At 49.2% G+C, this 12,475-nt stretch overlaps 1 protein-coding gene across 4 annotated transcripts in view; it reads right to left on the reverse strand.

The window, feature by feature from the left end:
• CROCC (ciliary rootlet coiled-coil, rootletin) overlaps window positions 1-12,475 on the reverse strand; it is a 31,816-nt gene that overhangs the window by 17,185 nt on the left and 2,156 nt on the right. For all 4 annotated transcript variants that reach the window (XM_070759337.1, XM_070759338.1, XM_070759339.1 and 1 more), the window contains exons 3-14: window positions 12,072-12,155; window positions 11,874-11,971; window positions 9,878-10,043; window positions 8,709-8,815; window positions 7,141-7,356; window positions 6,944-7,040; window positions 6,342-6,434; window positions 5,666-5,872; window positions 2,797-2,996; window positions 1,676-1,858; window positions 1,260-1,404; window positions 68-214 (exon numbers count right to left, since the gene is read on the reverse strand). In XM_070759337.1, coding sequence (XP_070615438.1) covers window positions 68-214; window positions 1,260-1,404; window positions 1,676-1,858; window positions 2,797-2,996; window positions 5,666-5,872; window positions 6,342-6,434; window positions 6,944-7,040; window positions 7,141-7,356; window positions 8,709-8,815; window positions 9,878-10,043; window positions 11,874-11,971; window positions 12,072-12,155 — 1,743 coding nt within the window. The remainder of the gene's footprint in view (window positions 1-67; window positions 215-1,259; window positions 1,405-1,675; window positions 1,859-2,796; window positions 2,997-5,665; window positions 5,873-6,341; window positions 6,435-6,943; window positions 7,041-7,140; window positions 7,357-8,708; window positions 8,816-9,877; window positions 10,044-11,873; window positions 11,972-12,071; window positions 12,156-12,475) is intronic.

The following is a 12,475-nucleotide window of genomic DNA, read 5'->3' on the forward strand; positions in this document are numbered from 1 at the left end:
GCAAAACCTGTGGACGCAGGGTTATCCCCCCCCCACCCACCGCACACTGACCACTCACAGTCCTAACCTGGATGAGAATCTGGTTCAGCTCCGTTTTGTCTTGTGCCAGCCCTTCGTTGAGGGCACTCATTTTGGCAAGGGAATCGCGCATGGAGGCCTCCTCAGCCTTCAGCCGGTTTAGAGCGACTTCCAGCTCGGCCCGGCTCCCCTCGTTCTAGACGGGAGGAAGAATGCAGTGGTGGCAAACAGGAGCCTCTCCGCATGGAGGCCACAATCAGCTTCACGACTGAGGGCATCCTGGGGCTGCTGGCAAGCTCTCCCTTTGCCCAGTGATGCAGTGCTGCCTGCCGGCTGTCTGCAATTTGGCAGTTCGAATCTCACCAGGCTCAAGGTTGACTCAGCCTTTCATCCTCCCAAGGTGGGTAAAAGGAGGACCAAATTTGTTTTGGGAGCAATAGTCTGACTCTGTAAACCACTTAGAGTGTTGTAAAGCATTGTGAAATGGTATATAAGTCTTAAGTGCTCTTCCTTCCTTCCCAATGATTAGAATACAGCATTGCAGGCTAACTCTGCCCACAGCCAGCAATTCTATCTTGACCAGCGCAAGGTTGACCCATCCTTCCATCTTCCCGAGGTCAGTAAAATGAAGACCCAGATTGTTGGGGGCAAGAGGCTGACTCTTTAAACTGCTTAGAAAAGGCTGTAAACACTGTAAAGCTATACATAAGTAAGTGCTAGTGCTGTTGTTAGAAACATAGAAACATAGAAGACTGACGGCAGAAAAATACCTCATGGTCCATCTAGTCTGCCCTTATACTATTTCCTGTGTTTTATCTTAGGATGGATATGTTTATCCCAGGCATATTTAAATTCAGTTACTGTGGATTTTCAGTTACTGTGGATTTACCAAGCAATTGTTATTGCTTTTCTTTCTTTCTTTCTTTCTCTTTCCTTCCTTCCACCCACCCACCCACCCTGCACAGTGGTTAGAATGCAGTACTGCAGGCTACCTCTGCCCACTGCCAGGAATTCGAATCTCACCAGGCTCAACTTTGACTCAGCCTTCCATCCTCCCAAGGTGAGTAAAATGAGGACCCAGATTGTTGGGGGCAATTGGCTGACACTCTGTAAACTGCTTAGAGAGTGCTATAAAGCACTGTGAAGCGGCATATAAGTCTAAGAGCTATTGCTCCAGCCAAGGTGGGCCCAACCCTTCGCTGCCTCCCTCCCTGGCCCTGAACCTCCAGCGGGCGCCTTGCCTTGGCCAGAGCTTCGGCTGCTTTGGCCTTCTCCTCTTCCAACACCTCCTTCTCCAGAGTCGCCTGGCTGAGGGCTTCCTTCGTCAGCACCAGCTCGTTTTTCAGACTGGACTTGGTGGCCTCCAGGTGCTCCAGCTGCTTGTGGCTTTCAAGGGGGCAAAGAGAGGAGGGGTCACAGGGGCCCGGCTGAATGCAACAGGCTCTGAATACCTGAGCTAGACAAGCCCAGAGGAGGGCGGGCAAGTCTCCCCCCCACTGGCCTTTGGGGCTCCTCCTGCCGAAACCAGAGAAGCCTTGAAAGCCTCCCTTGACTCCTCCGTAGCTTCCCTCATCAGTGCCCCACTTAGCCAGGGGGCTGCTGAGCCCTGAACGAGGCCTCTCCGCCTCTAACTGGGTAGCTCAGTCCCTCCGTCTACCTCCGTTCCACTTCCTTCCAGGCGCGCTCCCGATCCTTCAGGAGATCCTCTCTTTCTTCCTCCAGGGCATTGCGCTGGTGCTGGAGGTCACTGCTGGTCAGCTGAAGTTTCTCTTTCTCTTGACGCACCTCTTCCAGGTCCTGCTCCGCAGCCCGAAGGCTCTTCTCCAAGGACAGCTTCTCACTGATTTGGGGCAAGGGGAGAGACAACCACAGCCTTGTGGGGGTGGCTGGGAAGAGGCCGAGGCAGCTCTGCCCTTCCCGAGGTTTAAGAAAAATCATAAGGTCTCACTGCCTCAAACAACCTAATTGTCCTAATTGCCTCAAAGAACCCTGTTTCTGTAAAAAACAAGATCTCTGTTCCTATAAAAGGAGAAGATTTGCTCCTCTACAAATATGGAAATACAAAGACACAAATATGGGAGTGCAGGGTGTCCAGGGGGAAAGGCATTTTGAAATTCCCTGATATTTCCCTGACATTTCCCTATACCTTGTGATCTAGTTAAGGCACGGTCATAGATGATGTCATACCAAACGGCTAAGCCATGGAGAAATATTGGTAGCTGAGGAAGCAAGTGGTTGCCACAGTTATGCTCATTTTTGCTTGACTCTGCCAGGCAGCACAATCAATTTTTTTTTACATGATTTTTCTCTGACTTTTAAACATTTTAATACAGTTTGATATTTCCCGAACCGCTAATTTCCCTGATTTCTCTGTTTTCCAGGTTTGCTGGACACGCTGGAGAGAAAAGACCTGGGTTTTTCGGCAGCCCTGGAATTAGGTTGATTGCAAGTGTGTATGTTTTTTTATGATATTACTGTTTTTATAGTATTGTTGATCTTATTATTAGATGTTATCTGTTTTTATTGCTGTTGTATTTATTTCCGCTGTTAGCCGCTCTGAGTCCATTTTGAAATGAGAGGCATAAATAAATTAATCAATTAAATATATAAATTAAATAAATAAGAAAATAAGTGAGTGAAGACTAGTACAAAGACAAGCCCTAAGCGAAGCCTCCCATGGTTCACCCAGAAAGACAATGCGGGCCTCCCCTGCTGCTCCAAACTTTGGGCAGTTTGGAAAGCACACAGCTCGGGGGAAGCCCGGACATCTCCTCTTACCTGCCCAATCTCTCTACCGCCGACCGGAAGTGGCTGGCATCCCGGTCTGCCTCCTCCCTGACCCGAGCCAGATTCTCCACCTCACTTCGCAGCTGCAGGACTGTCTGCTCCAGGGTCTGTCGCTCGTGGTTCTCCTCGGCCAGCTGCGTCTTCAAAGAAGACGCCAGATCCTGAGCGGCTTCATATTTTCCCCGGAGATCCTGTGAGCAACAAGAAACGCAAGTCACATGTTGGGACAGACCGAGAGGAAGGCTCCACTGCCCCACCCACCACGTTCAGTGCCAAGGAACGCATCAATCAAGTGCCTCTGGGCAGGGCAGAGAAAGGAGGGGCTGCTACCCTTTTGCTGAATGCAAGAGCATGTAGGGGCTGAAAAGAGGCAGAAAAGCCTACTCTTGAGGAGGTCTACTCGGGTGTAAGACTTGAGGCTAATTGGCCACTCCCTAGTCTATTTAAGAAGAGTCCACGCAGCTTGGAAACTGGAGAACAACTTTGAGAAAACCCATCTTGATCAGTTTGTTTTGTGATACCTGTATTTTGTTTCTCTGTGGGCGGCTTGTTATCAGAGACTGAACCCCAGGAACTTTGTCAAGCCAAAGAAGCTCTGTAAGATAACGGGACTTAATTGGCTCATTGTTGTTTGGGACTTCTTTGACCTAATACCAACAGCAGCAGGTTGTTTGCCAACTAGACTGGTGTAACTTGTTGCGTGTATTCTTTACTGATAAAAGATTTATTATAGGGTGAAAGCATTTTGAAATTCCCTGATATTTCCCTGTAACTTGGAAGCAGTGGAAGTGATGTGCCGGTGCCTGGAGGCTGTTGGGGCCTGGATGGGTGTCAACAAACTCAAACTCAACCCAGACAAGACGGAGTGGCTGTGGGTCGTGCCTCCCAAGGACAATTCCATCTGTCCGTCCATTACCCTGGGGGGAGAATCATTGACCCCCTCAGAGAGGGTTCGCAACTTGGGCGTCCTCCTCGATCCACAGCTCACATTAGCAAAACATCTTTCAGCTGTGGCGAGGGGGGCGTTCGCCCAGGTTCGCCTGGTGCATCAGTTGCGACCCTATTTGGACCGGGAGTCACTGCTCAGTCACTCATGCCCTCATCACCTCGAGGCTCGACTACTGCAACGCTCTCTACATGGGGCTACCTTTGAAAAGTGTTCGGAAACTTCAGATCGTGCAGAATGCAGCTGCGAGAGCTATCATGGGCTTTTCTAAATATACCCATGTCTCATCAACACTCCGCAGTCTGCATTGATTGCCGATCAGTTTCCGGTCACAATTCAAAGTGTTGGTTATGGCACCGGACCAGATTACCTCAGGGACCGCCTTCTGCCGCACCAATCTCAGCGGCCAGTTAGGTCCCACAGAGTGGGTCTTCTCCGGGTCCTGTCAACTAAACAATGCCACTTGGCGGGACCCAGGGGAAGAGCCTTCTCTGTGGCGGCCCCGGCCCTCTGGAACCAACTCCCCCCAGAGATTAGAATTGCCCCCACCCTCCTTGCCTTTTGTAAGCTACTTAAAACCCACCTCTGCCGGCAGGCATGGGGGAATTAAGACTTCTTCTCCCCCTAGGCCGTTACAACTGTATACATGGTATGTTTGTAGGTATGTTTGGTTTTATATATTAAGGGGTTTTAATTTACTTTTAGTATTGGATTTTATTGTATATTGTTCATGATTGTTGTTAGCCGCCCCGAGTTTTCGGAGAGGGGCGGCATATAAATCCAATAAAACTTGAAACTTGAACTTGCAATATAGTTAAGGTATAGCCATAGATGACGTCATACCAAATGGCTAAGCCGTGGAGAAATATTGGTAACTGAGGAAGCAAGTTGTTGCCACTGTTATGCTCATTTTTGCTTGACTCTGCCAGGCAGCGCGATCCCTTTTTTTTTTACATGATGTTTCTCTGACTTTTAAACATTTTATTACCATCCTTCCCTTATTTATTTGGTTTTTTTATGAATTCCGATAATATCCTGATATTTTCCGAACCGCCAATTTCCCTGATAATTCCCTGATTTCCAGGTTTGCTGGGCACCCTGTTATTAGTAAAAGTCTTGCTTTAACCTGCCTGTGTGGTTGTGTGCTTCGTGGGGACAGAACAGAAACGCATCTCCGCTACCCGTGCTTTCTTTCTGAAGCTTTCTCATCTACGTGGCTGGGAGTCGGGCCCAAATAGGTTAAGTGTTGAAGAAGCGGAAGAGTCAGAAATTTCAACAGAAGAAGGGAAAGTGTGTGAAGTCCAGAAGGATGGCCTTCCTGCCTCCCCCCAAAACCCAACCTGCTCTTCTGCCATCCAGAGAACCTCTGCGGCAGGAGGAGGCAGCCTTCCAGGAGGAAAGCAGGGGGCGTGGGGCCAGCCTCAGCTTCTCCTCTCAACCCTCTGGCTGAGAAGGGAGCAAGACACTCTCCTGGCCCCACATCCCACCTCACATTTACTTCGCTGCTCATCTCATTTGATGCCACTTACGGCATAAAGACATTAAGACAGTGGTTCTCAACCTTTGGAGGGTCGAATGACCATTTCACAGGGATCAGGGGAAAACACAAATTTCCCACAGTGTTAAGAACTAAAGCTTCTATTCTGGCGCCTTAGAACATATTTTTATAATCCAACCAATCAGGTGTTTACAGTGGGGATGCCCCTCTAACCTCCCTGCCAATCAGCTTCAAGCTCTGTTGGGAGAATTGGTGCTAGACTTATGGTTGGGGGGTCACCACAACACACGGAACTGTATTAAGGGGTCACGGCATTAGAAGGTTGAGAAACACAGCATTAAAATAAACATTCCCAACACAATGAAGCAAACACGCCTCCCTCCCGAGTGCCAGGGGACCACCGTCCCCTTCCCCACCTGCAGCTGCAGCTGGCGCTTCTGGAGGGCGGACTGCACCTTAGCCAGGGTGGAGGCTGCGAAGACAGGGGAGAGGCTGCGTCGAGGCGAGGACCCCCGCAAGGTGGAGGGCAAACCCCGTAGGCCGGTGCCATTGCTGGCCGAAATGTCAGCCTTTGAGTCAGACGATGGGAGGTGACCGGTGCTTTCGGCGTCCAAGTTCACTGCCTGACGGAGGAGCCAAGAAGAAATTACCCGTTGGAACACAGGAAAGAGCCTCGCTTGCCCACCTGCTGCAAAAACCAGACGTGTGGGCCAGTATTGGGCTGCAGCATGGATGGTCCGGTCGCCGTCCCTATAGGAAACATGCTTCCGTACATGCGCACGTCCCTGACACATGCACGCATGGGCCTGCGTGAGATTCGGCTTCTGCGCATGTGCAGGAAGTGAAATCTTGTGCGAGAATGCTCTTGCGCAAGAGATTTCCCCGATTTTCAGTGGGCTTTTTCGCTTCCACACATGCGCATGAGCAAAGAAATTGCCAAAAATAGGCAAAAGCTCAATCGCGCAGAACCCAAATCTCGCAGGGGCACGCGCACACCCACCCACTAGACGAACGCAGGCATGCCTTCATGGAGCCCTTCAGTGATGTGGACCCATCTATCAAGATTTCGTAGGCTGCCCCGGAAGGCCGTACCTGGGCAATCTCCCGCAACGCCTGGTGGAGCTTCTCGCATTCCCTCCTCAGGCCTTCCACCTCCACAGCCTGTTCCTGCGCACGGGAGGTTTCCTGTAGCGATAAGGACAGTTTTGGGAGGCCGTGTGTCTCTTCTCTCTCTCCCCCCATGCCAGCAGCCCAAATTGCCTTCTCTCAGCTGAGGCCGTTTCTCACACAGGGGGAAAGGCATTTTGAAATTCCCTGACATTTCCCTGTAACTTGCGATCTGGTTAAGGCACGGTCGTAGATGGCATCATAGCAAACGCCTAAGCCATGGAGAAACATCAGCAGCTCAGGAAGCAAGAGGTTGCCCCAGTTATGTTCACTTTTGCTTGACTCTGCCAGGCAGCGCGATCCTTGGTTTTTTTAACAATATTTTTCCCTGACTTTTAAACATTTTAATACATTTTGGTTTTGCCCCCTCTGATATATTCCATTTTTTCATGAATTCCCTGATAATTCCCTGATATTTCCCGAACCGCCGATTTCCCTGAAAATTCCCTGATTTCCCAGGTTTGCTGGACAACCTGGCCACAGCGTCCTCCCCCCCGAAAGGCCAATTTCCTGCCTCCACTTCTCACCAAAGTCTCCAGCTTGTGGGTTAGGTTTTCAATCGTCCTGCCCTTCTCCACGTTCTGCCCTTTCAGGCGCTCCAGGCTTGAGAGAGCTTCGTTGAGTCTGAAGCCAGAAAAAAGTCCCCCCCCCAAAGTCAGCCCTCCAAATCTCATAACAGTGGAGCCAATTTCAGAGCATGCCCCCCCCTCTCTCCCCAGCCTACCTGGTGCTCAGCTCCACCTTCTCGGTGTCGCACCGGACCTGCAGCTGGATCACGTCCCTGACTTTGTCCTCCAGCTGAGCGGTCAGCAGCATCTGCTTCTCCACAGCTGCGCTGGCTGTGCTCTCTGACAGGTGAAGGCGGCCGTTGACGTTCAGGCAGGTGGCATTCACAGTGCGGCTGGCGTGGGACAGCTCGCTTTTCAGTTCCGAGAGGTCCCTACAGGAGGAAGCGGAACCTTTGCATGGCAGAGACAGAAGAAGGGCTCCCGTTAAAGTGCTCCCCGGAGGGCAGGGTGCAGGGAGATGGAGCGTGAGGCTACGGCTCTCAGGCCCCTGCCAGGATTAGCAATCCTGGGTGATATTTCATTGTATTACCATACAAGGTAAAAGGTAGAATAGAAGCATGTTAATGCTGAGTCATAGGGAATGAACTGCAACCTGATTGGGCCAGAACATTATAAGATGCAAACCAACTTCACCGTGATTGTTCTGCTGTTGTTTGCTGTTTATGGTGGTGGTTGTTACTTGGCTGGCTGGAGCATGAGTTAAATTTTAAGTAGAGTAGTAGCAGTGATATGAAGAAACCTGAATTGGTTTAGTATCTACTGGAAACCTGAATTGGTTTAGTATTTACTGGAAACCTGGATTGGTTTAGTATCTGCTAGAAACTTGGATTGGTTTAGTACCTACTTTTAAGTAAGCTGAATATAGCTAAAGTAAAGTTCCTGTATATAGAAGACTGAAACAGAAGATATTTTGCACTGAAAACTATTGTTTTCTACAAACGTCTCTTCGTCATTTATCTGGTTCATGAATTGCCACACTATATTCTGGTATCTTATATATATCTGTATATATCTGGACAGATATATATATATCTGTATATATCTGGACAGCCCCTCATCGCCCACAGTGCTGCTTGCCGATTCTGGCAAACACAGGAAAAACAGAGCACAGGAGCAGGAGAAATCTCATGCAGAAACGGACACGCGAGTGCGGTACAGCCCAGGAAGCGGCAAAAAGGAGGCTGGACGTAATATAGCAGACGTCTTGAGTTTGCTCGATTGGGGAAAAATGCCCCTTTAGCTATCAAAGAGAACGCTCGGTTCTTGAAGAGCTCTCGCCTTGCCTATTCCAGTTTTAAAACTTTTACATAATAACAACAGAGTTGGAAGGGACCTTGGAGGTCTTCTAGTCCAACCCCCCGCTTAGGCAGGAGACCCTACACTATTTCAGAAAAACATCTCAAAAACTTCCAGTGATGGAGCATTCACAACTTCTAGAGGCAAACTGTTCCACTGATTAACTGTTCTGACTGTCAGGAAATTTCTCCTTAGTTCTAAGTTGCTTCTCTCCTTGTTTAGTTTCCTTCCATTGCTTCTTGTTCTGCCTTCAGGTGCTTTGGAGAATAGTCTGACTCCTTCTTCTTTGTGGCAACTTCTGAGATATAAGACACTGCTATCATGTCTCCCCTGGCCCTTCTTTTCATTAAACTAGCCATGCCCAGTTCCTGCAACCGTTCTTCAACTGACAGCTTCTGCCTGCCACTCCTTATCCCCAAACACTAACCTCTCCGCCAGGCTCTTTGTTTCGTTGAAGTGCCTCCTGAGGCTGACCACTTGGCGCCAGAGGGTGAGCAGCCGGCTGTGCTCGCTGCTGAAATAGTCGTTGAATGACTGAGGGGAGAGAGAGAGAAAGAGAGAGAGACAGGAGGACAGCTCCTACTGACCTCTGCAGGGACTCCGACTGTCATCTTGGGGACTCCAGGAACCTCTAATTTGCTCCAGCGGTTGCCCGGCCTATTCAATCTGGAAGGCATTCTCCCTCCTGCCCCTCCCAGGGTGCCCAGGGGGAAAAGGCATTTTGAAATTCCCAGACATTTCCCTATAACTTGCAATCTAGTTAAAGTGCGGTCGTAGATGACGTCATACCAAACAGCTAAGCTGTGGAGAAATATCAGTAGCTGAGGAAGCAAGTTGTTGCCACAGCTATGCTCATTTTTGTTTGACTCTGCCAGGCAGCGCGATCCTTTTTTTTATACACGATTTTCCCCTGACTTTAAAACATTTTAATAGTTTTGTTTTTTCCGATTTATTCCGTTTTTTTCACAAATTCCCTAATTTATTTATTATTTAGATTTGTATGCCGCCCCTCTCCGCGGACTCGGGGCGGCTCACAACAAGGCATAAACAAATCGTAACAAATCCAAATAAATTTCAATATTTAAAAAAGTTTAAAAGAGAACCCCAATATACTAACAAACAGACACACAAACATACCATGCATAAATTGTACATGCCCGGGGGAGGTGTTTCAGTTCCCCCATGCCTGATGGCAAAGGTGGGTTTTAAGAACTTTACGGAAGGCAGGGAGAGTAGGGGCAGTTCTAATCTCCTGGGGGAGTTGGTTCCAGAGAGTCGGGGCCGCCACAGAGAAGGCTCTTCCCCTGGGGCCCGCCAACCGACATTGTTTAGTTGACGGGACCCGGAGAAGGCCCACTCTGTGGGACCTAATCGGTCGCTGGGATTCGTGCGGCAGGAGGCGGTCTCGGAGGTATTCTGGTCCAATGCCATGAAGGGCTTTAAAGGTCGTAACCAACACTTTGAATTTTGACCGGAAATTGATCGGCAACCAATATTCCCCAAACCGCCAATTTCCCTAATAATTCCCTGATTTCCCGGTTTGCTGGACACCCTGCCCTCCCACCTTCCTCTCCCTGCAGATCTCCGGCCGCGAACCTCTTCCTCTCGCCTCCACTCTGCCTCCCGCTGCTGCAGCTCCTCTCGGGCTTTCGTCCAGTCCATGGTCAGCTTCCGGATGTCCTCGCTGAGGGCCTGATTGGCCACATTGGCTTGCTCCAGCTGTTCTCTCAGCATGGCGTTGACCTGGGCCAAACTGGCACTCCTGGTGGTTAGAGGTGAAAGGGCATGGAAACATAGAATATTGATGGCAGAAAATGACCTCATGGTCCATCTAGTCTGCCCTTATACTACAGTAGTACTTAATTCATTCCGTGACCAGGTTCTTAAGAAGAAAAGTTTGTAAGAAGCAATTTTTCCCATAGGAATCAATGTAAAAGCAAATAATGTGTGCGATTGGGGAAACCACAGGGAGGGTGAAGGCCATTTCCTCCCAGGAGATTCCTAGAGAAGCCCCACAGAGGCTTCTCCCTGCCTTTTCCAGACCTGTTTCCTCCCAGGAGATTCCTAGAGAAGCCCCACGGAGGCTTTTCCCTGCCTTTTCCGGACCTGTTTCCTCCCAGGAGATTCCTAGAAAGGCCCCACGGAGGCGTCTCGCTGCCTTTTCTGGTTACAGTTTCGGAGGCTCAGGTTTGTAAGTGGAAAATGGTTCTTGAGAAGAGGGGGAAAAAATCTTGAATACCCAATTCTTATCTAGAAAAGTTTGCAAGTAGAGGCATTCTTAGGTAGAGGTATCACTGTATTTCCTGTATTTTATCTTAGGATGGATATGTTTATCCCAGGCATGTTTAAATTCAGTTTCTGTGGATGCCATGTCTGCTGGAAGTTTGTTCCAAGCATCTACTACTCTTTCAATAAAATAATATTTTCTCACGTTGCTTCTGATCTTTCCCACAGCTAACTTCAGATTGTGCCCCCTTGTTCTTGTGTTCACTTTCCTATTAAAAACACTTCCCTCCTGAACCTTATTTAACCCTTTAACATATTTAAATGTTTTGATCATCATTGCCCAGGCCCAGCAGGAGAAGGAGGCAATGTGGACAGGCCAGGCAGGATTAAATTACGACCACAATGGAGCCCAAAACTTAGGGAGACGTCTACTCAGTGAGTTTTGACCCATTTTACGGCCTATCTTGACACAGTTGTTACGCGAATCACTGCAGCTAATAGTTTGTTCAATGAATCAGGCTTCCCCGTTGACTTTACTTGTCAGGAGGTCGCAAAAAAGGGGATCACGTTGTTGTGAGTGGTCCACATCCGGCTCAGTTGGTCAGATTTCGAGGACCAGGAGACGGAAGGATACTGGCATTGCAGGCCAGTGTTCTCGCCATCTGAGTGAGAGTGAAGGGGAATTGGAGACTGAGGAACCACCAGAGACTGTAGCACCCACAGTTATGGGACAGTGAGTCAGAGGTCGATGGGGAATCAGAGGAGGAGGACCCCCTGTTAGATGCAAGAGTCAGGAGAATGGGGTCTAGGTAGGAATATCTGGAAAGAGGGGGTTCTTGGCGTTAATAGATCTATGGAACACTTGGCCACACCTTGACAGTATATAAGGGACTTTCTAAGGGAAGGTGGGCGTGGCAAAGGTTCCTCATCATGGATGCCAGGGAATGGGAGCAGAGAGGACTTTTCGGAGTTCCAATCCTTTCCCTTCATGCCCGTGAGATGCTTTGCACCTTTTTGCTGAACCTTGAGTCTGTTGAAGCTGCCAAAGATCTTTCAAGAGCTAAGATTTATAGTCCTCTGGCTTGCAGCCCAGGAGTTCTTATCTCCAGCTCATTAGAGAGAAAGCACCCCGGGACACTGCAACTGTCATAAATGTGAACCAGGTACCAAGCGTCTGAATTTGGATCCCTTGATCATGGGGAATGCTGCAACTTAAGTGAGCAAGTGTGAAAAACGGTTGCAAGCCCTTCTTTTCCACGGCTGCTGTAACTTTGAATGGTCACTAAATGAACTGTTGTAAGTCGAAGACTGCCTGTAAAGTAAATCAGTGGAGACTTGGGCAGCCGTGGCTTCGCTTCAGACTCACCTTTGCTGCTCTTCCTCTAAACGGATGAGAGCGTTCTCCAGGTCACTGCTACGATCTTCGTCGTGACAGAGATGTGACTCAGAGATGTCTAAGTGGCCCTGAAGGGTTGAGGTGAGAAAGGACAATAGCAACAACATTTATACCGCTTCATAGTGCGATGCCCTGGCCTGCTATGCTGAAGAAAAAAACGCCCCTCACCGCCAGCTGCTGATGCTCCAGCTCTGTGGACTTCTCCAGCAGCTGCTGCTCTTGTTCCCCACACTTCTTCTTGTACTGCAAAACCTACGAGGGAAGGAAAATTAAATTGTGCCCAGCTGTTCTGACCCAGCTCCCTAAACATAACAAACCCATTGCAATCCAATCGACAATTCATTTATTAGGAGCCAGCAACCCCAGTAAAAACACCCTTTCTCTCTCTCTGTCTCTCTCTCTCACACACAGCAAGCTACCAAGTTTGTTTGGTAGGGAGAGGAACAGTGGTCTGCCACACCTATTCATCTCTGGCCCCTGCCTTTTATCCCCAGGGTTAGGGTGGGGCTTTGCTAGCAATGGTGGCTGTTCCGTCCCAAGGACCGGTCCATAGATTTTCACTGCTCTCCTTT

This window comes from Erythrolamprus reginae, chromosome 8 (assembly GCF_031021105.1).
Source record: "Erythrolamprus reginae isolate rEryReg1 chromosome 8, rEryReg1.hap1, whole genome shotgun sequence".
NCBI classification, from domain to species: Eukaryota; Metazoa; Chordata; class Lepidosauria; order Squamata; family Dipsadidae; genus Erythrolamprus; species Erythrolamprus reginae.